The sequence below is a fragment of the Pseudonaja textilis genome, chromosome 1 (assembly GCF_049901715.1).
Source record: "Pseudonaja textilis isolate UNSWEBS1 chromosome 1, rPseTex1.2, whole genome shotgun sequence".
Taxonomy (NCBI): domain Eukaryota; kingdom Metazoa; phylum Chordata; class Lepidosauria; order Squamata; family Elapidae; genus Pseudonaja; species Pseudonaja textilis.
In genome coordinates this window covers 193,000,429-193,027,712 of record NC_141990.1, presented here as the reverse complement: position 1 = coordinate 193,027,712, position 27,284 = coordinate 193,000,429, and the positions used below count along the sequence as shown (strand labels likewise).

Sequence of the window (27,284 nt, the reverse complement as noted above, 5' to 3'; positions counted from 1 at the left end):
GCAATTCAGCTTTTACATTTAGGACGGGTTTGATCTCCCATATGGTCTTCACTACAGCTTTCCACAATCTCAACAATTGTAAGGTGTGTGGGGAATTCAGAGAGTCCAAGTCCACACACTTTAAAGTTGTTGAGGTTCAGAAATCCAGGTCTAGTATAAGGCCTATAAGGAATTCCGGGGATTCATTCCAAATAGCTGGAGAGCCCTCTTCTTTCCGGATCTCTCTCGCCCCATTTCGCTGCAACCCCCCCCCCCCCCACCTAGTTTTAAGAAAGGACCAGGTTTGGCTCCCTGCTGCCGCCGTTGCTCTGTTCCGGCTTACCCGCTCCACATCTTCGGGATTTAACAGCCCCTTTTCCAAACACTGGAAAGCCACCTGAGTGGCCTGTAGCGTGTCGGTGAGGCGACCGAAGAACAGGTTCACCAGAGCCTTGCTCAGGTCGCCGGCCGCTTCCAAAGAGGGCGAGGGCAGTTCGTTCAGGCTGGGATCCAGGTAATAGGCGGCGGCGTAGCCTCCCTCCACCAGCGCCTCGCAGAACTCCTGGCATAAGCCCGGCGAGTCGGGAGCCTCCTTCTCCACCAGGGAGAGCAGCTTCTCCGCGGCTTCCACGTCCCCTTTTTCTGCAGCCACGGCGTGGAGCTGACGTTTTTGGTCGAGGCTGAGGGACGGCATCAAATCCAGCACTTGATGCACTCGGACGTTGTTCTTGATCCTGGTCCTAAAGCAAGAGATCAAGTAGAGGATGCACTCGTCCCGGGATGGGCTGGCGGCCGCTTCCATGCTGCTGCTGCTGCTGCTGCTGTAGCCGCCGCCGGGGAACCGCTCGGGAAAGGGCAACGATTCCGTCTATGTTGTTGCTTTCACTCCTCGATCTTGATCATGTCGCTTGGCCGGGCGAAAGCTGGGCGATTCTCCGGCTGCACTTTCGGTTTCTATTCTCAGTGGGAGCTTTAGTTTCCAGACGCCCGTTTCCCTTTGCTCTGAAAGGGCGGGGGGGGGAGTGGTTGCAATTTAGCTAGTTTCGCCCGCCACGGAGGAACCTTACGAAGGCGACCAATGTTCTAGCAAGTTCCTTCCTCCCAATATTGCTCCCATCAGACGTTTTCGTTTTACCTTTCCCACAATTCACAGCACGACTCATTCTAGAAGACGTAGAATTCTCCAATTCTCTGGGAGCGGGGGTGGGTGGGTGTGGGTGGGTGTCTTCAAGCACGACAGCTTTAAGACGCGTGGACTTCAACTCCCAGAATTCCTCCTCCAGACATGTTAGCTCAGCAATTCTGGGAGTTGAAGTCCACGCGTTTTAAAGCTTGTCAAGTTTGAAGACCCTTGTGACTTGGAGGTTAGTGGTGTGGGAAAGTTTGCTCAATAGATTTGATTTGTAAGTCAAGTCTCAGAACGACGTTTAATACTGGAATCATGAATGAGGCAACTTCCCGCCTATCATGTTTAACAATTGATTATTTTAGGAAGTTTATTGCAATCGTGTTAGCTTGGATTTTTTTCTTTAATGTTTATGTCTGGAATACTCTACCTGACTCTGGCTTCTTCCCCAAACCCCCAAAACTTTAACCTTAGACCAGGGGTGGGCAATTAATTTCTGTCGGGGGCCACATGGAAAATCAGATCTGCGTTTGATGGCCGAACCAATTTACGTTTCGATGAAGTCTCATTCATCATCTTCAGGCTTCTGTCTTCAGCTCTTGCTTCTCAGAGTGATGTGAGATTGCAGCTGGTTCTTCATCATTCTGAGAAGCAAGAGCTGAAGACAGAAGCCTGAAGATGATGAATGAGACTTCATCAAACGTGCCTAGATACTTTGAATCTTACGCGGAGAAAACCCGAACAACCAAAGATCCATCCATATATATATATATATATATATATATATATATATATATATATATATATATATATCTATATATATAATTTGCTGCATTTTATAATGGGCCTTTATAAAATATATATATATATATATATATATATATATATATATATATATATATATATATATATATATATATATTAATTATATATATATAATGTATATATAATGTATATATATATTATATAAAGAGAAAAAATAACACCGCGGCTGCTCCTGCTACTACTTTCCACACTTTCCAAACGCGAGTCCCAGGAGACAACAAACAGCAAACCCGCGCTCAGGGGCATCCAAGCCCACCTAAAGCTAGGCCGCTGCTGGTGGAGCCTTGCCCTGCCTTGGTGCCCCATTTCCCGGCTCGGCGGTCCTGCTCGGGCAGCACTTTAAAAGCCCTCCTCCTCGCGTACGCGCCCGACAAGCCCGACGGCGGCTCCCAGCATCCGAGCAAGTTCCCAGCAACTTGTGGCTTGCTTTTTCCTCTCAGGTGCTCGCACCTAGCCCCGAGCCGCGCGGTGGAGGGGAAGCCCGGAGCACCGCCGGGTTGCCTCCTCCAAGCAGCCCGCCCGCCCGCCGGGCAGAACCCTTCCCGCTCCTCGGCGGGAAGACGCTCCCACCTGCAAACTTTGCCTGTGCAAAGTTTAAGCCCCGAAGCCCCAGAAACCCGAGCAACTTCCGGCAACTTTCGGCTTCCTTTCAACTCGCAGGTGCTCGCGCCTGGCCCCGAGCCGCGCGGCGGAGGGAAACTCGGAGCGCCGCCGGGTCACCTTCTCCAAGCAGCCCGCCTGCCCGCCTGCCGGGCTTCCCTCTGCCGCACGGCTCGGGCCAGGCGTGAGTGCCCGCGAGGAAAAAGGAAGCCGCAAGTTGCTGGGAAGTTGCTCGGGCTTCCAGGCTTAAACTTTGCACAGGCAAAGTTTGCAGGCGAGAGCGTCTTCCCGCCGAGGAGCGGGAAGGATTCTGCCCGGAGGGTGGGCGGGCTGCTTGGAGGAGGCGACCCGACGGCGCTCCGGGTTTCCCCTCTGTGCACGGCTCGGGGCCAGGCGTGAGCGCCTGCGAGGAAAAAGGACGCCGCAAGTTGCTGGGAGCCGCCGTCGTGGTGAGCGGCTTGTCGGGCACATACGCGAGGAGGAGGGCTTTTAAAGTGCCGCCTGAGCAGGACCGCCAAGCCGGGAAACGGGGCAACAAGGCAGGGCAAGGCTCCACCAGCAGCAGCCTAGCTTTAGGTGGCTCCAAGCAGCCCAACCGCTCCAAGCAGCCCACCCGCCCGCTGGGCGGAACCCTTCCTGCTCCTCGGCAGGAAGACGCTCCCGCCTGCAAACTTTGCCTTTGCAAAGTTTAAGCCTGAAAGCCCCGGAAAAAAAAGGGGGATCGGCAGGGAGTCACCTTTGGAGAGGTTGCACTCGAAGGTGATTTCAAACTCCCAGCCGAGGCCTTTGCAAAGTTCTTCTTTTCTTTCCTACCCCGAGAGCGCTCCGCACTGTTTTGCAGCTTTGGGGGCCACGTGGCGCAGGGCAATACGCCACGCCCACTGATTTTTTTTCCGGGCGGGCCAGATTGGACTGACCAACGGGCCGGATGCGGCCCGCGGGCCGTAGTTTGCCCACCCCCGCCTTAGACTGTCTTCTATTGACCTCACCCCTTTCCTAAGAGGTCTGTAGGGGGCGTGCCTGCGGTCGCTGTCCTATTGTTTCTTTTATTTTTCTTACATGTATCCATTACATGTATTCATAACCATGTTTATACTTATACTTGTTATTTAATAATTGCTTGACAAAATAAAATAAATAAAAAATAAATATCTTTAAAATTCTACTTGGAGAGGGTTTTGTAAGCCACCCGGAATCTTCGTTGATTACAGCAGCATATAAACCTAACTATCTACTGCTTATAGTTGAAAGCGCACATCCCAATTTGTCAGTAGTAACTACTGTACCCAAGAAATTGCAGCTGTGCAGATATTTAGGTAGTTTTATGACAGCAATACAGCTTCCAGTGTGTTTCTAGGAATGTAGGATAAGTTTCTTTTCTCTGGTGTGGTCTGGTGTACAAAGACTGGCTTCTTCTTTTTTCATAGTTTCATTTTATGTCCTCCACCCCCCCCCCCCTTTTTTTTTAAGCCAAGGAAATCAGTAGAAATCTTTGTGAGAAAGGCATCTTTAAAAAATAGGTGTTTAGGAAGAAGTAGTGAAACACAAGCTATATTCTAGATTTCCAGGTTTAGATTTTGATACAATCGTTATTATTAGTGAAATATAAACTACTATGTTACCACTACCATGACCAACAAAATAAAATAGTGGCTATGTTATTTAAAAACCCAGTAGAGAATAAATAAAGGAAATGGAAAAAAGAAATAGAACTAAGAAAAAAAAGGGGTAAATAAAACAATCTATAGTATATTTAGAGCAGGGGTGTCAAACTCAATTTCATTGAGGGCTGCATCAGAGTTGTGTTTGACATTGGGAGGCAGAGTGTGTGTGGCCAGGGTGGACGTGGCCAGCTTGAGGTCATCTATGTCAGGAGCGCGTGTGGTAGCCCAACCGCTTTGCAAGCAAAAATGGACTCCCAAACTCCATTTTCGGCCATGATGGCCTTCTGCAACCCTCTGCTAGGGAAAATGAGGTTCAGGAGAACTGCATGTGGCCCTCCTGAGCTCCATTTTCACTGGCAGAGGCACTGTGGGCCGATCCTTCACTGTTTCCAGGGTGGCCCCATGGGCCAGATTTAAGCACCCCACTGGCTTGATCTGGCCGGCAGGCCTTGAGCATGATATCCCTGATCAGATATAATGGCCAGAATCACTGAGACTTGTGCAGCATACAAGTTTCATAATTTATTATTATATGTCCTCAGCATATTTTTCTTGTTTGCCATTATCACTGCTCCTGGCTGCTTGCTTTTCAGGGAAAGCTGCTACGGGATAAAGTAGAAAACAATTACCTCCACTATTCAGGGATTTTTCAGAAGTACAACAGCCACTGTATCTTGTATAAAGTGTACAGAAAATAAAATAAAATAATCTCTTAAAATAATAAACAATGAAAAGGAAATGGAGGGGGGAGAAGAAATATACCTCCAACACTCTGGTGGATATTAACCATATTCAGGTAGTCCTTGAGTTATGACCTTTTATTCAGCAAGTTATAGCAGCATTGAACAAATGGTACTTATGTCGGTCCCCAAAGTTATGGCCATTTCAGTACAGGGCCATAAATATAAGGAATGAGAAATGATAAAGAAACCAGTTTCAGAAAAGGCAGTGGAGACTGGGTAACACAATTCTAACAACGGTGAGACTTAAGGGTCTTTGTTTTGTGGAATACAACAAAATCTTTGATTGCATGATGCAAACTAGTATAAAGTTCGGCTATAACTTAAGATCACAATGTGCCAAAAATAAACTTAAGCAGAGGCTTTGAAGAACAAATCTAACTTTTATTGATCAATAAAAGGGAAAGACCTCTCCTCGCATACACACAAGATAGATATGTGAGGAAAGTTACAAAACATAGACGAAAGTAACTCTTCTTATACCTTAAGATTCTTTTAGAAGTAGAGTAACTGCATTGTAAAACACTCTTAGATTTACATCTTTCCTGCCAGACAAATGTCCTTCTGGCATTTGTTTATCTTTCATTATCCCTTCTCCTATTGTCCAGCTAATCTATCACAATTGACCATTTAACAACATACTTCAAAAGTGTGGATTTCTCCTGATGGAGGAGATTGCATGCCCAGAGAAGTACCTTTCATTCTCAGGGAGGTAAAACTTAAATCAGATGGATTCAGATTGATTTAGATGAGACAATCATGCGTCTCAATAGGAGAGGGGTGTAACTGATTGCAGGCATGTGTTATTACTAGTTTTACAACACGTGAAAAGTTAAATATTTTCCACAACAGCAAGAAATGCCTATTGAGATAAATACTTCTACATATATAAGAAAACAACTGCGTATCATCAAGATAAGACATGCCTATAGAGTGATAAATACTTCTACATAATGCTGTAATATATTTTACTTCTTTATTACCCTTATGCTAGCTAATTGGTATGCAAGTACACTGATTTTTTTAAAGGATCTTTACAGTAAACAACAACAAAGTCCTTACTGCAATAACCAAAAGTGGAGAAACAGTGGTTCATAATAGAAACAGGAACTAGGCAAAGGTCTGTGTTATCTCAGTATTTGTTTAGCTTTCAAAAGTGCACGTATTACAGGAATTGAACTTTGATTTAATCAAATCAAATCAAAATGGAAGGATAACAATTTTGAGACATCAAGATAGTAATACTTTGTTGACGGAAGGTAGAGAGGACTTTTGAGTTCATCATAAAAATAAACAAAAAGGATCCATCCATTTCTAGATAGAAAAGATTTATTTGTTTTGTTTGTCAAGCATGCATGAGTAAACAAGTATAGGTAATAGAGGAATGATCGGCGTTCCATTGCACTCAGCATAAGCAATACTATTATCAAAAACCGACATCCATCATTCATCTCTTTCGTTGGTATCACTGATTTCGATAGCCGACTTAACTTTCTCGCATAAGCTCTTCATCAAGGAAATACAGCCGGCGTCTTCCCTGCCTTTTAAGGAGAATACAGCCACGCCGACTTCCGTTCTCTTACGAAACTGCAACCGCGCCTTCCTCTTTTTCCTCAACGACCATTTCCGGAATGGGCGGCACCTCTTTCTTAACCCCTCCCCCCCGCCGTATACCTCTTCCGCTCTCCCAGCCTCCTCATCTTTGCGAACATGTCCCGAGCGGAAGTGGACGACCGCCTTACCCAATAGAGGAAGGAGATACAAGAGGGCGAAAGGAGGGGGGAGGAAAGGAAGTCCCGCCTCTTCGTAGAGCGACTTAAGGAAAGAGAAGGCGGCGACTGAGGCCTTTGGTGAGGGGAAACTTAGACTCGTTTGTGGCGGATTTAGAATCCCGCCGAGCTTCGAAGTCGGCTGTAACCGTTCTAACGGTTCGTCTCTCGCAAATTCGGCATGACGTATCCGGCGTTCGGAGCGGTGAGTAAAGAAAACGGGAAGGCGCGGAGCCCGCCGAACTGCTGCTGCTGTTGCTGCTTTCCGTACTTGGTTTGGAAGGCTGGTCGCCCGTCTTGGTTTTCAAAAGATATTTTCGCTTTCACGCCTTTCGTTGGTGGGTCTCCTCGGTTGGGTTCCCTCGCCCTCAGTCTTCGGGTTCTATAAAATGTCTTCTCTCTTCTTCCCCTCTACCCGCAAACCCAATCAGTGCCTCTTTTTCTCTTCCCCCCCCCCTCCCTTCCCGCAACTCCTTGTCTTTGACTGGGAGATGTTAATGGCGGCCTCCGAATGGAATGAACTTAGAATATCATTTCCACCCAGTAGGGTTGTAGAAGGTGGCTAGGTTGGGATTAAATTGCAGATACCGTAGTACATAAGCTGCACAGGTGGTCCCCGACTTAAAACAGTTTTTTGAGTGACCAATCTTAACGATGAAGAATGTTCAAACGTGCATCTTCCTCCATTAGAGTGTAAAGGTAATAGAAGCAATAGCACTTAAGACTTATATACAGCTTTACAGTGCTTTTACAGCCCTCTTTAAGCGGTTTACAGAGTCAGCCTATTGCCCCCAACGATTTGGCTCCTCATTTTACCCACCTCGGAAGGATGGAAGGCTGAGTCAACCTTCAGCCTGGTGGGATTTGAACTGCCAAATTGCAGGCAGTCAAGCAAGTAAAGGGGTTCTCTGGATAGTATCTTGACTTAACAACAGTTCTTTTATTAGTGACCGTTTGAAGTCATGATGGCCCTGGAAAAAAGTGACTTATGACCTGTTTTTCACATTTATATGACCGTTACAGCACCCCCCCCAAGGGTCATGTGATTTACATTTGGAGGCTTGATGACTGACTCACATTTATGACGGATGCAGAGTTCTGGAGTCATGTGAGATCGCCTTTTATGACCTGTTGAGCAAAATCAACAGGAAAGCCAGTTTCACTTAACAACTGCACTACTAACTTAACCACCGCAGTTGTTAACTGGCAAGAAAGGCCGTAACGTGGGGCAAAACTCACTTAACAAATTTCTCCCTTAGCAACATAAATGTTGGTTCCATTGTGGTCATAAGTTGAGTAGTACCTGGATGAGCGCCTTTTCATTTTTGTCTGAGGAAATAATCTTTTAAAAACACTTCTGTGCCTATTAGAATATTCTTTATTGGCCAAGTGTGGACACGCAAAGCGTAAGTTTCCCCAAAGCATAAGGTTCACTATACATACAAGCAACACAGTGATAAATCATAAAGTACAGGTAGTCCTCAATTTACAACATTTCATTTAGTGACTGTTCAAAATTACAACGGCACTGAAAAATGTGACATATAACAATTTTTCACAGTTACGACCTTTGCAAAGTCCCCATGATCATATGATCAAAATTCAGATGCTTGGCAGCTGGTTCATATTTATGTTTCCCAAGGTCATGTGATCCCTTTCTGCGACTTTCTCACAAGCAAAGTGAATGGGGAAGCCAGGTTACTAATTTAACAGCTGCAACAATTCACTTAATTGTGGCAAGAAAGGTCATAAAATGGGGTAAAACTGACTTAACAAATGTTTCACTTAAAAATGATGTTGGCCTCAATTGTGGTCGTAAGTCAAGGACTACCTCTATAGCCAACAAAGTGATAGTCATAGCATACCAGTAGAAGTAGGTAATAGGGAAGGTGAGATGAGGTCAGGGTGGATAATAATATTTTTTTAAAAATCAGATTTTTAAAATTAAAATTGGATTTTTAAAATTTAAACCAAATTTAATTTGATTTAATAAAATGCATTTGGAGTAAAAATCTATCTAAAAATAGTTTTCTATTTAAGATATATTAATAATTTAGCTTATTCAGCATGAAATGGAGCTTAGTTATGTAGCATGAGGCTGTATATTCTATAACATTTACATTTTTGGTAAACTCATTCAATGAATCCAAGCTCTGCAAGCTGAGATAACATGCACTGCAGTGATGCATTCACACAATTTCACAATAATCATGAGATAAATAATAAAACAAAGTTCAGGAATATTCTTTTATCCCATTGTTTTGCAAATCTATGTACACTACAAACTGTATGATTGTTTGAAGATAAATGCATCTGTATCACCAGGCTCTCTAAATGTGAGGAGGAAGGGCAAGCTGTAAAAATGAAAGTGAAACCTTCTAAGCAGCTTATAAATATAATATTAAAGAGCACCTGTCATTTCAGATCCATCATGGCAGTGCCTGTTAGTGGCCATCCACTCAACTGCTACCTGCCATGTCCCTCACCTTGTTATGTCACTGCCGCATCACCAGCCATCCCATTAAAGTGATTGGGTCTGTTGGTGAGTCAATAGCAGGTCAGAGGAGGAGCCGCTGCGGAACAGATGACAGTTGCTTTTTAAAAATTATGTTTTAAATTGAGTTGATTTAAATCAAGCCTTTTTACTAGTGACTTAAATCAGTGGTCCCCAACCTTTTTTGTACCACGGACTGGTACCGGCATCAGCACGCACGACCAAGGCAAGGCGAGCCGAGCGACTGGTCAGCCAGCCGTCCCCCGCTTCTCCCCGCCACTTTCAACTCCTCCTTTGTACCTTCTTGCGGTCGATGGGCTTTTCGGGCTCGCTCTTAAACTCCTCCTGAGTAACGCGAGACTCTACCGCCATCAGGATGGCTCTTCGTTCGAAGCCGCTGCCCCCTTCGATGAAACTAAGGCGCGAGGATTCCTTCAGCACCCAAACGCCGCTTTCCAACCAACAACCGACAAGCTCACCCGGAAGCACTTTCTCAAGTGCTGTCCAAACAAGATGGTGGCGCCAGCCCTGTCATTCTTTGCGGCCCGGTTCAAAATGATCCATGGACCGGTACCGGTCCTGGGGCCCGGTTGGGGACCCCTGATTTAAATTACGTTTTAAATTGTGATTTAAGTCAACTTGATTTAAATCAAATCTACCTTGGGTGAGGTGTTTCTCTGCCATATTCCAGGCAATTTTCATGCCTCGTTTCATTGACATTTAGCAATATGGAAGTAATTTGCCATTTACCAGAGTTATTTGGTGGCATGAAACCCTTAATTTAAACAAGAAAGTAACAATATAGGAAACTGGTTATGTGCTAAGGGAAACAATGGAAGTATTTTTGAGTCAAGGTAACAAATCCATGCAGTGTTCTTGGCAGGAAAAGTATACGATTTATAATTATACTGCTTTCTGAGATGTTTTATCAAGTTCCTAATGTAGTTTATAAATCTGGGATTTCTGGGTGATCTTCTATCCAAGCATTAATTCAGCTTTTTTAAAAAAGTTATGTTACCAATTTGCTGCCACATGCTGTATCATTTGGGTCTTCATCTAATGTTAAACAAATTAACAGGATTACCACAGCTTTTGGTTTTTATCTCTCTCCCCCACCCCCCCTTATAAACATGCAATATATATAGTCAAGAAAAAAAATCGAAAATGCAACAAGGAGAAAAAAAGAGGTTGGCAAAAGAGGCAAAATCTGGTGCACTCAAGCCCCCTTTGATTTTGTCAATTTTGTTGTGTTGCAGCCTGATTCTACAGTTCAAATTCATTTTTTCTCTCTCATTACTCTACACTCAGTATCCCATGACAAAGTGAAAACAGAATTTTAGAAATGTCTGTCAATTAATTAAAAAGAAAAAATTGAAACATCACACTGACTTAAGTATTCAGACCCTTCACTCAGTACTTGTTGAAACACATTTGGCAGCAATTACAGCCTTGAGTCTTTTAGGATATGACGTAACAAGCTTTGCACACCTAGATTGGGGGATTTTCTGCCATTCTTCGTTGCAAATCCTCTGAAACTCAGTCAGGTTGGATGGTGACCATTGCTAGACAGCCATTTTCAGGTCCCTCCTGGATAGGATTCAAGTCAGGGCTCTGGCTGGGCCACTCTAATACATGCACAGAATTGTCCCTAGGGCCTTCTATGTTGTCTTGCTTGTGTACTTAGGATCGTTGTCATGTTGGAAAATGAACCTTCGGCCCAGTCTGAGGTCCTGAGCGTTGTGGAATAGGTTTCCATTGGGGATATCTCTGTACTTCGCTTCAGTCAGATTTCCCTCAACTCTGACCAGTCTCCCAGTTCCTGCTGCTGAAAAACACCCCCATGGCATGAAATATTCATTCTTCCTTTCAACAAGACAAGTATACATTTTCAATAGCTCAACACCTTCTCTAATATTTAAAAGATATGGAATAAAGAGACTCTGGTTTTATCTACTGGCAAATATGGGTAGTTCTTGACTTATGACCACAAGTGAGCTCAAAATTTCAATTGCTAAGCAAGGCAGCTGTTAAATGAATCTGTCTTCCCCCATTGACTTTGCTTGTTGCAAGCTGGCTGTGAAATACACAAAGGTGATCATGTGACTACAGGACACTGCAATAGTTGTAAATATCTGCTGGTTGTGAAATGTTCAAATCTCAATTGCATGACTGCAGAAATTTTGCAATGGTTGTAAGTATTTGGACTAGTCATAAAGTTACCTTTTCAGTGTTACCATAATTTAGAATGGTTGATAAACAGGGCTGTCATTATCTTTTCTTTTATGTATACTGAGAGTATTTGCACCAAGACAAATTCCTTATGTGTCCAACCACACTTGGCCAATAAAGAATTCCTGTTCTGTTCTGTTCTGTTCTATTCTATTCTATTCTATTCTATTCTATTCTATTCTATTCTATTCTATTCTATTCTATTCTATTCAGTGAGGTCTGACTATTGCAAAAGCTATATTTCATTATTATGTAACCAATGTAGTTACATAGTAATGAAACAGCCTTCAAGCATGTTTCACTGGATTTTAAATATTTAAAAACTGCCCTTTTTATGGTAATATTTGAGAAGGTGTTTTCCCGAAGTTGGGGTGCATGTGCGTACATGCCTTGTGTTAGGCTGATGAACATAGTAAAATGTATCTCTTCTTTTTGTTAAAAGTATGGTGCTTACCATGGTCAGATGCCAATGCAAATGGCAGTGGGACAACCGGTCCCTAGAGGGGTACAAACTGTAGCCCCTGATGGATCTACTGGATATTCTGTTTATTCTGGTGCCTATGCTGGTGCTGCCGTCGATCCCTTGTGGGCATTCTTCAGTGCTACTGCTGGACAGGTAGGTCAGTTTAAGTAATTGTAAAGTTTTGAAAGACAGTCCCTTTTTTTCCTGCTGATCAGTGTTAGAAATATCCCATAATCTCAGGGTTTTGTTTGGCAATGGATATGTTGACAATATTGATATGCACCCTTATAAATGACCCTATAAAATTGCTTGCCTATAATTTTTTTATATGACTGACCATAGAACACAAGATAGTTTTTCATCTACAGCTACTACCATGTAGATTGCTACATTTTAGGCTTGTTTCTAAAGTTTTATAGGTATTAAACAGCTCACTAGAAGAAAAGGAAATAAAATAAGTTTTTTTCCCACCTGTGACCAACATAATATCCAGCAGAACTGAGAGGAAGAATGGAGAAATTCATCTTCAACTAATCTGTTAGTTTGCATGGAATCCATAATCAGCTTTTAAATGTAGATATAGGCAAGCAATATATAGCTATCTTTCTATGATAACATTTAAAATAATTAAAATTTGTACTTTCTGTGTAAGAGGAATGGGAGGGCTATTGCAAGTCTGATTTTTGACCTCATTAATTGGACTATGATCTTCAGCCAATTTTATTTGTAGGGATATCTGGCAACTTAGAATAGCTACAGTACATCAAGGTTTATATAATAAAAACAGTGAAATGGTGTTTAAGTGAATGTTCATCAGGCTTCAGTTTGGAAGAGGTCTATACATTATATGTGACTAGGTATTGAGAAATACAGAAGCCATATACGTATAATCTGGGCGAAAGGACTGGTTAAAAGGTTATAGTAAAGATTCACCAAAGGGCATATGCATGGCCCCACAGGTCATTGGTCTCTAGAGCGTTTTGGGAGTTGTGATGCCAATTTGCATTCTCTCAAGAGTGTGGAACTGCAAAAGCAATATTCATGAAGAACTCCAGTTGCAGGTGAGTAGCTTTTCTTTACATTTATTCTTTTGCTTGCATTTTAATTTTTATACTGTTTACAAATAATGCCTTATAGTAGTAGTAGTAAGGCATTTTGCTTAACAGTTAGCATCTCCACAATAATAGCAATAGTAATATGGTATTTCTAGCAGTAAAAGCATTCATGTCTCTGGCACAATCCATTTGATGCTATATTCCATTGGAGGAGTTGAAGAGAAAGAAATTACATGTGATCTGAGGCAGGGACAGTGTAAGAACTGCCTTCTTAAATACTATCTTTTGATCCCGAACATTTTATCACCCACAGAGAGAGTTTTTGATACTGAGCTAATTTGAAGGGATTTAATGGTAGAGCCTATTGAAAATAGTTTTGTGTGTGTAGGATATTCTTTATTTGCTTATTGATTGACAAGAACAGTAAGCATTCATTTCAGCCAGTGCTAAATTCTGTTTGCTCTCTGATAGCCAGGGAGCTTAGGGAGGGAAAGTTATTTTATTGCCAGAATGGTGACAGTTATTTAAATCACTAAGCTTATGTGAATGTGATTCTAAGCTTACACTGGCGAAGTAAATTTAAATTGTGGAAAGCTGGAAAATACGTGCAGTTCAACAATTAAAAAGTATGATGTTTATGGAAGCTAGTATTGTGATTAAATTGTAAAAGGAAATAGATGCCAGAATATACTTTAACTCATTCTCTAATCTAAAAATAGATTCTGTGGATGAGTGCCTAAAGAGAAAAAGAGTGGCCATATTGGATATTCATTCTCAGAGAAATGCCTAATTTCAATTGTAAAATGCTGTTCTTACTAACATGGAAGAAGAAATGAGTCTTAACTGTCAAAATATGGCACAGTATTTGCTTCCCCTATAGACTGTCTTCTGATACAGGACAGGAATGACAGGAAAGGAATTTCAAAACATTTGTTTCATTAAAGCAGCAACTGCTTGAAATAGTATCTAGTACAAGTGTGGGTCAATAAATTGCTTCTTTTATCTACAGGTAAACCACAAATTTTGTCTAGAAAGGTGACCAGCTACTTCATAAAGCAGATTTTTTTTGTTATAGTATAAATGGAATGCAGTAATTTTATTAATGTTCTCATTCTGAGCATTTCTCTAAATTCTACTAAACCCTTCTGGAAATGGTTCAAAATCCAGTCTCTTGACTTTCATTTGAAGTGTTAAGACAAACTTAGCAAATAATAACCAAAATCAAGTTGATAGTGTGAGCTACTAAGGCCCCAAGAAGAATAGGGTTTTGGGTGGAAGAGATAATTTTCCAAGCAGTATAATTTTTTGGAATTATAAGGAATAGCATATACATAGCATATAAATAAACAAATGGTTCTTTTACTACCCAAAATAAGTTACTATGGGCATATACTAGGTAATACTGTATAATAATAGTTGTAAAAATAGATATCTAAAAATAGATATAAAACAATCTATGTAGTACACAGAGCTCTTAATTATATTTAGTACTATTTCATCTCAAATATTGACTGCAACTAAAATTTCTATAGGTAATCCTCGACTTACAATCACAATTGAGCCCAAAATTTCTGTTGTTAAATGAGACATTGGTTAAGTGAGTTTTGCTCCATTTTACAAACTTTCTTGCCATAGTTGTTAAATGAATCGGTGCAGTTGTTGAATTGGTAACACGGTTGTTAAGGGAATCTGGCTTCCCCATTAACTTTGCTTGTCAGAAGGTTGCAAAGGGGGATTACATGACCCCGGGACACTGCAACTGTCATAAGTATGAAACAGTTGCCAAGCATCTGAATTTTGGTCGCATGACCATGGGGATGCTGCAAAGGTTGTAACTCTGAAAAATTGTCATAAATAACTTTTTTCAGTGCTGTTGTAACTTTGAACAGTCATAAATGAACAATTGTACGTCGAGGACTGCCTGTACTAGGTGATCCATTTTTGCAAGTGAGGAAAACATGAAATACCATTGCTTTTTCATTTTTTTCCATTGCTTTATAGCAGGGTTTTCAAGCTCTGTATCTTGAGAGAAGTTTTTATTTGCTGTCATTTGTTAAAGAACATGCTATATATCAGCTGTAGAATTCAACTGCATAGCAAAGGATTGTGCAGTGTGTTCTGGAATAACATGTTCTCAGGATCAACCTGTATGATTTTGAATAAATGGGCTGGAATTCTAAATACAGTTACAAGATCTGTTTAATGTAGCCTAACATCCTCAAATGTAAAATGCTGACAATTGAACAGAGCATAGCCTTAGAATAATCCCAGCATTCTATTGCAACTTCTTCTACAGTTCTACAGGAGAAGTTTAATAGCATAGATAGCACAGTAACCTATATTTTGGGGGGCGGGGGGAGATAATGTGACTGATTATATTGAAGACTACATGATAGGTTTCTAAGGAATTGGGGAGTTTTCCAGAACATAGTTTGAAAACCACTGCTTTAAAGTAGCTATCTGGAACAGGGAGTTTTTCTGTGTTTTTAGTTTTTCATAAGTAGGATCGCCATTGCTGACTTCCATATTTTTCTTAATTTTCAACTGTAATATTTTAGTAAATTTAGTTTTTTATAGGAGGAATAAACATTCACTCCTGAAGTACCAGTCAAATAAGCACAATGTCATCTGCCATATAGCAAGACCAGTGGGGTGATGGAAGCGTGGGCCTTTGACACTCAAAAGAACTGATCAGGTAGAAATTTGCAGTAACATGGGCATTGTTTTTGGAGGGGAGGGTAAAGAAAGGCAGTTGAAACAGTTTCTGAGTTTTCTTGCATTTTGAACTGACAAAGAGACTCAGAAATGTCTAAATCAAGCTTCATTTAATCTTTTCCTTGTGCCCTGTGAACTTATCCAGCGAAAATCCTTTTGCCTTGGTGGTAATTACAAAAGTATATTTGTGTTTTGTACAATCATTATGAACAATCACCCCAATTACATAGGTCTTGTAGAAAAGCTATATCATGTACCGAATTTTTGTCAATATGAGTAATATTTTCTTTCTATGAAGAACTTTATATCAGCCTGATCCTATTTTTTTTAATCTAGCTGGGAAAAAGATATGCCCATTCAGTTTGGAAAAACACTTCTGAGAAACCTCTGAGAAGTCATTACATGATTCCCATGTTAGATTAAGGAATTTTGCTTAAGGCCAAATCAAGCAACAGGATTTTCAATATCCACCATTCCTTATGCTTTCATTGGCAAAGCTCACAAAGTTTTTTTTAAATCATTGCTGTAAATTAATTTGGATATACTTAGATTGCTTACTTTTATGTTTTAATATATTTTAAGATAAGTTCTTTTTGTATTAGCAAGATAATGCATCATAATGCAATGGTACGGTAGCTGAAAGGCTGCATTTCATGTCTTTTTGAATGAATATTCTCCCATGTGAGAATTTGCAGTAGTTCAAACAGATAGCAAATTGACATGGATATTAAGGTAGCTTGACGCATTAATTTAAAGACTTTCATTATATAGGTTATTTTGTCTGGATGAGCTTTATGTTTGTAGTTTATAATTTGACATGGATAACTCTAAACTTATGAATTGTTGGTCTTGTATATTTTTGTATAGAGCTGGATTTGAACTAACCTGAGAAACTCTGTAGGATCTGCCTGGAATGGAGAAATAGGGAGAGAAGTTTTTTGTTTATTTTAAATGGTTTGTCTCATAATTTGCAAAGCTTGCACATGAAATGGGTTTTTTTTAAGTTCAACATTTGTAAAAACTAGTTTTTATGATCTGTCCTATTGTAAGATGTCTCAAATGAGAAAGTTATAGTTTATTTGTGATTTTGAAAACATGTCCATTGCGATTTACTTATGTAAAATAATTAGTACTGTACAGCAAATATATAGTTGAGGTATATTTGTGAAGTAAACTATTTGAATTTAAGTAGAACAGTTCATTAACTGTATAGAATGCATGAGTACTTAATTTACTATTACCAGTTTTGCTAATCCCTTGAACCTCAAATTTGTATGCATTCATTTTACAGAATGGTGAAGTGGATGCGGAGGAGCTACAGAGATGTCTAACACAATCTGGAATCAGTGGAACATATTCTCGTAAGATTGTTATTGAATTTCTTGTTTTGGACTGTTTTATAATAATGTACCTGTAATTGTTTTGTGATCCTTTTTTCATCTGTAATAGGAGAAGTCAAATTTTTGTATCCAGAGACCACATTTGGGGGATGTTGATAGTTTTTACCTTCAGATGCTTTGCCAGTGATAACCCAATGATGTCTCCAAGTCAAGCAGGATCCAAATAGTTAAATAATTTCCCCCTAGTTTTGAAATGTATTAAAGAGAAGGTGCACACATACTTTTAACCTCTGTTGAAAATAAATTAGTATGCTTTGAAAACTCCAAAGCTGATGGAGGATCCTCCCAGAGGTATAAAAATTAATCTGAGTTCTCTATGTAACCTGCAAATTGCCTCTTAGATCATTAGTTGTTTACTTACTGCATGTAGTACTAAATCCAAGTTGATCTCCCCCATCAAAAGGAGAACAAGCAGGCAAAAAAAGTACCGGTTCTCTTCCTTTGCTAATCAAAAGATTGCAAGCAGTAATAGAAATTAGTCTTGAAAATGGCCTCTTCATTAGGTCATATGATACACTCTTACGTGCACGTGTACCTGTATAGATAGTCCTTGAGTTGCAACCACAGTGGAGTCCAACATTTCTGTTGCTAAGCAAGTCAGTTGTTAAGTGAGTTTTGCCCCATTTTACAACCATACTTGCTGCAGTTAAGTGGAAATCACTGCAGTTGTTAAGTGAATTCCCCATTGACTTTACTGATCAGAAGGTCGCAGAAGGGGATCACGTGACCACAGGATACTGCAGCCGTCATAAATATGAATCAGTTGCCAAGCGTCTGAATTTTGATTAAGTAACATTGGGAATGCGGCAACAGTCGTAAGTGTGAAAAATGGTCGTTAGTCACTTTTTTCAGGGCAGTTGTAACTTTGAAGGGTCACTAAATAAACTCTTGTAAGTTGAAAACTACCCATATAAGTTAATGTTTATCTCTGTCAGGAGCTTCATTCTTAAAAAAAAAGGAAGGTCCAGAACAGAAGCAATATTTTTTATGCTACCCAACTTCCAGTGACTTTGGCAGCAGTACTTAATCCTGGTTAATTCAATTAATATTAAACATTTTCTTTACATTCATTTTCCTGTAATTGCATTACAAGACCCTTAAACTAATATATACCAACTTTTATGCATGGAAACACATATACCTTCTCCATTCTTTTAAGCAGAAGAAGCAAATGAAAAGTAAAGCAAACCCTGATAGAGATAGGGTGGGAGGAAGGAACAGGGAAGAGAAAGAAACTAGGATGGTGATTCTGTGCAATGTGGTGAACGAGGGATGCCCAGCAGAGGACAAAGGGAGAAGCTATATTCAGACATTACAAAGTGTTATTTCTTGAGCAACAGAATACCTCACCTCTTTGTTAATACTGCTACTGAATTTTTATCTCTTTGTGTAATACATGAAAGGTAACTGACTGTTTGCCCCTCCTTGTAGTATCATTCTTGACTTGGCTTTCAAATGTCACCTATCACCTCCTAACTACCATTCCACCTAGGAAATCTCTGTGGACAGAGCCTTAAGTCCAGCTGAAAAATTTCAATTGGTGCTCTGTTCTAAACAAGTTGATTGCTACATTCAGTAAGTTTGAATGGTAATCCTTTAAATGAGATTTGCGGTTCCTGTTTTTAAGCACTCATAATTACAACTGAAATGGATCTGGTGCTTTAGAATTAATACTTTGTTTGCAATTTCAGCATTCAGTTTGGAGACCTGCAGAATTATGATATCGATGTTGGATGTATCCTTTTAAAAATAAGTAGCTGAAATGGTCTTTTTTGAAGGGTGTCTTTTTTAAAAGTTAGTTCTACTGAATTTAATGGAGCTTATTTCTCCAGTTTTTCACTTGTCTCTTGAAAAACATCAATATGTAATGCAGGTGAGAGTATGTATTAAGAAAGTTTGAATCACGGAGCAAGTGGAATAATTTGTTCAAACTTTTACAGTATACCAAAGTCTCTTCTTTATCTTCATCCTGCTTAGCTGGAACCACAATTGCCTGCTTTAGAAATTTACCAAGATTTTTATGTGACAAAGTATGTCTGATGCCAGTCTTCAGATTGAGTTATTCTAAGTTGGGCAGTGCGTCATAAAATTTAAAACTATAACTATGGGTTAAACTTAGAATACACTTTTGTTTGTTGTCTGAGGTGCAGGTCATCTGATGGAGACTGTAATTCTGTATATAAAGGAACAGAAATGGCAGGATCAGTTTGATTTTTACTAAGGATTATAAACATAAGAATATTTAATTGGTTCATTTAATGATTAAAATCTATGCAGCTAGGTTTTCTGGTTGCATATATTTTTAACTGGTCCCATTAAAGATTGATTTGTACTTGTCCCAATTCAGACTACAATCAGTCTTTTATTTACAGCCCATTGACCACAATGCAGAAAACAGCTAAGAAGGAATGTCATGTTACAGGGCAATCCTGAAACAGTGATCAGTTGTCAAAAGAGCTAAACAAAGTAGAAAAATGTCTTAGTGTTTTTACAGTGATACTCTCACAGCGGTCAGGCTGTAAATTATGACCTCTTCTAATTTTGTGGGACTATGGCTTTTACCAGTTGGATGCATGAAGTTCAAAGGGAGCTTCATGCCCTAGTTTTTCTTATTTCATCACAACAAATGGAAATTATGTTACACATTCAGTTATTTTTCCACTAAACTTCAGTGGCACAATTTTGGGGTGTGCAGTAGGCTGCAAAAGGGGCTTAGATTCACATTGAAGGCTATAAGTTGTCTATCCTGATTTTCGGGGACTCTGTAAAATGCTTAGAAGCTGTATAACAAAATATATTTCTGCATTTGTTAAATGTGAAATCTGAGTTACCTCACATTGATTTTAAAATAAATATGTAGGAAAGCTCTGTTCCAATTCAGATTGCTTCCAGCTCATAAATAATAGATTCCCAGGGTTTTGTTGTCTTTGTTTTTACAATTCCTCTTTTAAAGGAAGGACTTTTATTTACATCAATTGAAGTGCAAGTAGGAGCCCCAAATAATTTTTGTACTGTACTGTAACATCTTGTATATGCCCAGCAGGTGGCAACATTAAGCTATCCTTTGATGCTCTCAAGACTGGTTAGTACTTAAATGCATGACTGTAACAAAATCCTAGGGCTGTAAGTGAGATTCTGGAATTGAAAAATACATCCTAAGAGAAGGCACTGGCAAATTACTTCCATAATATTGCTTAAGAACATTAGATAGAGGTATTACTATTGTCACCAAAGTCAAGCTTAATTTGAGAATTGTCCAAATACCAGTGTTAAAAGGTTTAGATTGATAAGGTGATGTTTTCTAAAAGAGCAAAGTAAGAAGAACATGGGGTATTTTTTGGCTAAATGGTCTTTATGACTTAACTGTTTAAAACATGAGCAAGATTGCAGCACAAGTGTGCAGAACAGTAACAGAATCCATACAAGTAAAACATTTATATTTTTATTCTTTTAATCACCTATCCACAAGCTGGTATGCTTCTTAACACATAACATTAGAGACAGAATACTGGAAAAATGGGATATAATGAATTTAAAGAACTTTGGACGGCTCTCAGTGCTTGGAAACACAATTTCATGTTGGTTGATCAAGACCGAAGTGGAACTGTGGAATTTCATGTGCTGACTCAAGTGATTGTAGCTATGGGTAAGTAAAGCTTTTCTGATTTAGAAATCTTACTTAAACAGGTAGACCAGATTTTTCTGCAATCAAATCTAATGCTGATTGTCTAATTTAGGTTAGAAATTTATGGACTGTATTCCCTTTCCTACATCTGGGAAAGTTAGTCTTTGGTAATTGCACAATAGAGCAATATAGTATTCTTAAGAGGTAGTCTTAACAAATCATCTTAACTTGCTGTACTTTATTCACTCTATCCCTGTTGAACTTCTATCTCAGATTGGTTGTGACTACTGTAAATTATTTATGAATACCGAAATATTGGAAAAATTCTCCCAAGCTTTCTGTCCTGAAAGTGTTTTTCTTTCTAACTGCTTATCTAGGATACAGACTAAGCCCACAGACTTTAATTGCTATTGTAAAACGTTACAGCAAGAATGGCAGGATTTCTTTTGATGATTATGTGGCTTGCTGTGTGAAGCTTCGTGCTTTAACAGGTAAGTGTTGGATTTATATAATATATTCTGATTTTACAAAGCAAGCATTCATTGCTTGGATATAGACCAGTTTGCATAAGTAGAACATATTTGCCTAGAAAAAGCTCTGAAAATTTATCCTATTTTTTTTCTTGCAGCAAATTTCTTTAGCCATTATGTGTAATTCCAAAGGCTTTTTCATACTGAAAGTGGGAGTACCCTCAAACAGTTGTCAGCTTAAAAATCAAGCCTCATTTCAAAGTCCCAATGCTTTGACTTGTACTATTAACAAGATGGCAAACATTATTCTTCAGATTACTTTAGCCGTGAATATGGCAAAAGATTTTACATAGAGTGCCAAGCATCTGTGGCCTTATCTGGAGTCTGGTGTAATTCCATTATATTGCTGGTGATTTTATAGAGTGTGCTATCATCTGATGACTGTAGAAATGAACACATAATGGAATGCTGTTAATTTAAAAGACAAATTATATTATATATTGTGGTTCTTTACTATTTTAAAATATACCTCATAGATATTTTGTGTGTATATATAGACCAGTTCTGGATTTTTATAATGTAAATTTGCAAATCTTTTTTTTTAAAGATTTTTTCAGAAGAAGAGATAGCATGCAACAGGGCATTGTGAATCTTCTGTATGATGATGTAAGTAAAAATACCATTAATTGGTAATAAAAAAAATGGTTTTAACTAGAATTGTGTTTCTTACATTTCCTTTTATAATCTCACTCCCATTATACTCGAGAATATTTTAGGAAATTACATCTCAGGATAGTGCTGTAGCTCCTCTTAAGATCTCAAACAGATGGCAGTTCCTTTAATTCTTCACTGGGCTCTTGATTTTTCATGTTCATTATTTATTTGCTTGTGCAGGATTTTATTTGGTACCTTCCAGAGCTTACAGATTGTTTTGGTCTGTTCCTCCCCATTTGTATCACAGAACATGGTGTGACTCCCATCTCATTTTTCCATTGGTTTTCAACCACTACAGTTTTAAATTATTTGTCCTTGACTATTTTTTTCCTTTTATCATAGTTGTTTACTTTTCCCTTTGGTTATTAATCCCCTTAACTTACAGTTGTTAGCTTGGTTTTCTGAACCTAAGGGCCCCATTTAATGAATGCCAGTGTTGTGGGTGCAAACCTAGCCCTTGACTAAATAAACAGTGTTTGTTTGCTTTGCCATCGTTCTTCTAGTTGGCAGGCCAGTCTTTGGGAAGAAGCTGTCTGATTTCTTCCATTCCTCCTAATGTGTTCTAGAAATTGTCTGATGACTGTCCTGTCTTTGAGAAATCAATCAAATTCTCCCTGTTGACAGAAGATTCATACATTTCTGCTATTCCATTAATGCTATACCATTCCATCCTTTTTTCCTCATTTCCTCAGACAATGCAGTAGTGGTTTGCAAAGAATTTGCTGTTACCCAGGAATTCTTTGTGCCTCTTGCTGCAGCTGATTTTATTTGTTTTGGACAATTGATTCTTGGAAGACTAGCAGTGTTAATTGGATTTTCTCTATCTGCCTATCCATGGACTGATGGCCCCAAAAACCCTTAGATTTGTAGCCTTGTCTGTAGAGATCTGTTAAATCAAGGCATGATTCACTTTCACTAATAATACGTGTCATGAAGAGCAGACTTCAGTGGTGCGAATTAGTGTGTCTGTTCTTAGGGGAAAGCATCAGCCTCGTACCCTTAAGAGAACCAGTTATTCTAGGCTTTACATAGTTTGAGCTAACAATTACTGTCTTTATTAAATGCATGTACAATATAGATATTGTACTATATTGTTTTGTGTGCTGTTTAATCAGATTTCCATTAATAGAATTTAGATGAAGCTCTGATCCCTCTGGTCCCACTACTGCAAAACCGAAAGGTTTACAAACTTAAACTCATCAGGTGGCCCGGTAGCCAGTCTCTCCTTTTCCTTGGGTGGTATTCCTTCTTTGCTGATAAAGCGTCATGAAAAGCCACCTGCTTTGGACCTGGAGCATGTCTCTTTTTTTTTTTCTTTTTGATAAAATCAACAGACTTTGAACCTAGAATTACTTCCATCTCATGGACACTGCTCTGTTTTCTCAGTCTGACTTTGGCTTACGTAGAAAGATAAAGTGCACTGAAACAGAAAACGTTATGTGTGACTGTCAAGATCAGAGGGGTTTTTTCCCCCTCCATAGTGATCTGTCAGCTTCCCAGCTTGTAGGCACTTTTAGAGAAGGGGGCGGGGGAGGGAAACAGTTTAAAACTCCGTAGAATCACCTGCGAGCTGGCACATAGGTTTCAAATGAAAGAAGTAGAAAAGAAGCCACAGAAGGGTGATGGGATATAGAGTAATTTCTCCAGGTTTGGCAGGAGAAGTTGCTGGAATAAGAAGGTGTGTGATAGAAGAGGCAATGGCTGGGAGAGCCAGAAGCCAGAGAATCCATGGTCAGGGAGAAGAACCAGGAAGGAGCCTGAGGCAGCTGAAATCAAAGAAGAGCCTGCAGAAAAGAAAAAATATATAATCCTGGACTCTAGACAGCAGCAGAGAAAACTCTACATGGTTTAGGCCCTGAGAGACGGGCAAGTAAACGTTAAGGAGAGAAGCTGTTGGCATTCTGAAGTCCCTGTTGAAGACAGTAAATGTGGGAAGAGGAGGAAAACAACTAGCAGTAAAATATTTCTGTATTAAAAGCAAAACAGCGGAAAATTAAATCATCTGGTTATCAGTATTAGATTAAGCTAGGACTTAATGGTATATAGGTAGTAACCTTGACTTAAAACAGTTCATTTAGTGACCATTCAAAGTTATAACAGCCCTGAAAAAAGTGACTTATGACTGTTTTTCACACAACATTTTTAGCATCCCCATGATCAAAACTCAGATGCTTGACAACTGGTTCATACTTATGACCGTTGCTGTGTCCCAAGGTCATGTTATCCCCCTTTTGCAACCTTTTAACAAGCAAAATCAACGGGGAAGCTGGATTCTCTTAACAACCGGGTTACTATCTTGTGTGGTGATTCACTTAACAACTTTGGCAAGGTCGTAAAATGAGGAAAACTCACTTAACAAAATTCTCACTTAACAACCAAAATGTTGGGCTCAATTGAGGTTGTAAGTCGAGGCTATCTGTATCTCCTCTCTCTCCTTCCCCCGCTCTCTATATTGTCTCTCTCTCTCTCTCTCTCTGTGTTACAGAGTCTTATAAATACATTTGTATAGTAATAAAGAGTACTATTTTCACTTGTTAGCTGTGTTTGGTTTTGTTCTTACCTATTCCTACTCTTTAGTAGCTTGTCAAATTGGAGAACTGAGTCCCTGATATTTCATAGTCATCATCCCAGTTACATCTTTATTTCTGAAGTCAATTTGGACCTTCCTTTTGAATCCAGAAATATTGCTTAGTGCTGTTAATGAAATGCTATTTCATTCTTTGATTTCACGTGATGCTTTTGCATTTGGCCAGGGTCATGATTGATTCATCTAGGAAGCACACAGCCTTTCTGCCCACTATTGCTCCTCGTGGCAAATGGGTATTATCTACCTTTGTATGTGTTGGTGAAAGAGTCAGGCCACTTTCTCCATACTTCAAAAGCACAATAGTAGCTTTAATAGACTTTCAGTGGGATGTTCGCATATCAGTGTCATCCCGGTGGCTACATGAATCTTCCTCCCCTCCCCCCAACTCCCCTCTTTTTTGGATTTGTTGTATCAGTTTTAGGAAGTGAGGGTTCTTCATTTAATCATATGCCAAACAATTCCTACCATGTATTTATGCAAGCTCTGAAGAATCTCGGGGCTACATGGAAGCCTTTAAATAATGTCTATGAACTTAGGTGACCACTTGAAAAACTGCACTTAAAAGTAAAGAATAGTTTAATTTTTAATTTGATTAGCAAAGTTTGATATCTTGTCTCAGATAATCGGCCTACAAAAACAAGATATATGGAAATGCTAGTGAAAGACTATTTACATGGAAGCATGACATTGAATCAAAATAGTCACGAGTAAAGCTTTCATACATGCAAAGTTATTTTTTCTCTGAAATATTTTGCACAAGTTGCAGAATTTCTTTTAGTTTTTAATTATTTGATAGATGTATATGCAAATAGTACAGTAGGAGCGTGGTGGTTAGGACAGTGGGTTGACAATGAACAAGCTTGCCTTCAAGACCCGAGTGCTGCTGCATGGCAGGGTAAGCTCCTGTCATTTGCTCCAACTCTTCTCGATCTAGCAGTTTACAAGTGAGTAATCGCAAGTACCTAGATAGGTACCGCTTTGGTGGGCACATTAACGGGTACATGAAAGGAGCCCCCGGTCAAACATTCCCTGGGTAACAGTGACGCTATCGGTGAATCCTTTCAACCTAGAAGCAGCAACAGCAGCATAAGAGCCACGGTGGCGCAGTGGTTAGAATGTAGTACTGCAGGCTGCTTCTGACTACCAGCTGCCTACAATTTGGCAGTTCAAATCTCACCAGGCTCAAGGTGGACTCAGCCTTCCATCCTTCTGAGATGGGTAAAATGCAGACTCAGATTGTTGGGGGCAATACGCTGAGTGTTAACCGCTTAGATAGGGCTGCAAAAGCACTGTGAAGCGGTATAGAAGTCTTAAGTGCTATTGCTATATGCAAATAGTGTCTCAGCTGAGAAAATTAGTTTGTGAGGCTAAGCTTTTACTGTATGATTTTGACAAGTTGTTACTTGCTTTACCACATAAATTAATCTGTAGTGCTGAAGAAAATTACCATAATCTAATTTTGTTCAGGGATGTGTGTAAATAGTGACATCAAAAGACAACAGTGGAGAAGATTTTGAGGGCTTTTAATTGGTTTGTATTTTGGTTTTATAATTATGAATTGCCTAGAATGACTAGATGACATACATATACAGATAGACCTTGACTTACGACCATAATCGAGCCCAAAATTTCTGTTGCTAAATGAGACAGTTAAATGAATTTTGCCCCATTTTATGACCTTTCTTGCCACATTTGTTAAGTGATTCACTTCAGTTGTTAAATTAGTAACATGCTTGTTAAGCGAATCTGAACATGTGACCCCGGGATGGATACTGCAAATGTCATAAATATGAGTCAGTTGCCAAGAATCTGATCACATGACCAAGGGGATGAGGTAGTGGTTATAAGTATAAGACACACTCATATGCCACTTCAGTGCCTTTGTAACTTCAGATGGTCATTAAATGTTGTAAGTCGATAACTACCTGTAGTTATAAGTAAATATTGATTTTAATGACCGTTGAATTATATTTTCTCAATTTCAATTTTGAACAGGAGGGAGGCAAGCTGTAATGGCCATAAGCTATTATCATGTGAAGTTTTCGACTTTCAAAGATGTTACAAAGGGCACATTATGGATGCACTTAAGATAAAGCAAAAACAACAATGTTTAATAGAATTTGAGAGCCATGTACATTCTTGGTTTATTTTTAATGAAATTTGTTCAAATTGCACGTGTGCATTTTAGAAAACTGAGTAGGATGTTGGGGCTTCAACTACTTTTTACTTTATGAGACAATCTAAATTGAACTGAGATATTTTGCTGGGTTTTTTTTTTTTTTTTTGGTTACTTTGTTCTGTTTTGCTCTTTTCATCTGTTCCCATGCTCAACTGCAAGCCTTTCCCCCCCCTGCCCCCCCCAACTCTATTAAATTTGTTTTTGTTTTTCAGTTCTTGCAGTGCACCATGGCCATCTGAATGCCGGCTGTGGAGGAAAACTCCCATGCTTAACTTCACCTACGTAGAATTGCTGTGAGAGCAAGGCTGTCATTGATTTTCCATATTTCTGCCTGCTAATGTATCATTTTTGACCTTTAATGTGTAGTTTGAAATAAATAAGTATACAGGTTGTACAGTAATTGTTAGAGGTGTCATTCTTTTACATGTGGATGATAGTCTTTTTTTTTTCCGATTTGGGGTTACGGTCTTAGGATGGATAAAAGGAAACAATCACCTTTCATGTAATGATTATAAACAGGGCAGACTGCATCTTGTGAAATTGTAAATGCCTAAGAAAGCAGGAAGCCATGAATTGGTGGCAGTCAAAAAGTATGTATAAACATTTGTATATTTCTTCGGAAGTTTGATAAATAATTTGAATGCAAACGA

The 27,284-nt window shown here is 39.4% G+C and overlaps 2 protein-coding genes across 3 annotated transcripts in view; one reads left to right on the top strand and one right to left on the bottom strand.

The window, feature by feature from the left end:
- The window catches only part of IFIH1 (interferon induced with helicase C domain 1), a 35,000-nt gene extending 33,777 nt beyond the window's left edge, over positions 1-1,223 (bottom strand). The window contains exon 1 of the mRNA XM_026697146.2: positions 323-1,223. Within this exon, the coding sequence (XP_026552931.1) occupies positions 323-781 (459 nt within the window). The 5' untranslated portion in view covers positions 782-1,223. The remainder of the gene's footprint in view (positions 1-322) is intronic.
- A 5,519-nt stretch (positions 1,224-6,742) lies between these two features.
- On the top strand, positions 6,743-27,034 carry GCA (grancalcin). 2 transcript variants are annotated; one of them, XM_026697144.2, is made up of 8 exons: positions 6,743-6,908; positions 11,869-12,042; positions 16,951-17,020; positions 18,751-18,794; positions 20,558-20,705; positions 21,062-21,175; positions 21,762-21,820; positions 26,847-27,034. In XM_026697144.2, exons 1-8 carry the CDS (start codon positions 6,885-6,887, stop codon positions 26,871-26,873), a joined length of 660 nt encoding a protein of 219 aa, XP_026552929.1. In that variant the 5' UTR covers positions 6,743-6,884; the 3' UTR covers positions 26,874-27,034. The 2 variants fall into 2 exon arrangements, with proteins under 2 accessions (XP_026552929.1, XP_087776196.1); XM_087920070.1 differs by lacking the exons at positions 6,743-6,908; positions 11,869-12,042 and adding an exon at positions 12,645-12,950.
- The last annotated feature ends 250 nt before the right edge of the window (positions 27,035-27,284 follow it).

Excerpts from the sequence above, each read along its gene's own strand:
- GCA (XM_026697144.2), top strand. The coding sequence starts at position 6,885 with ATGACGTATCCGGCGTTCGGAGCG. Across the intron at positions 20,706-21,061 it reads TCAAGTGATTGTAGCTATGG|GATACAGACTAAGCCCACAG; the intron begins GTAAGTAAAGCT and ends CTGCTTATCTAG. Across the intron at positions 21,176-21,761 it reads GAAGCTTCGTGCTTTAACAG|ATTTTTTCAGAAGAAGAGAT; the intron begins GTAAGTGTTGGA and ends TTTTTTTTAAAG.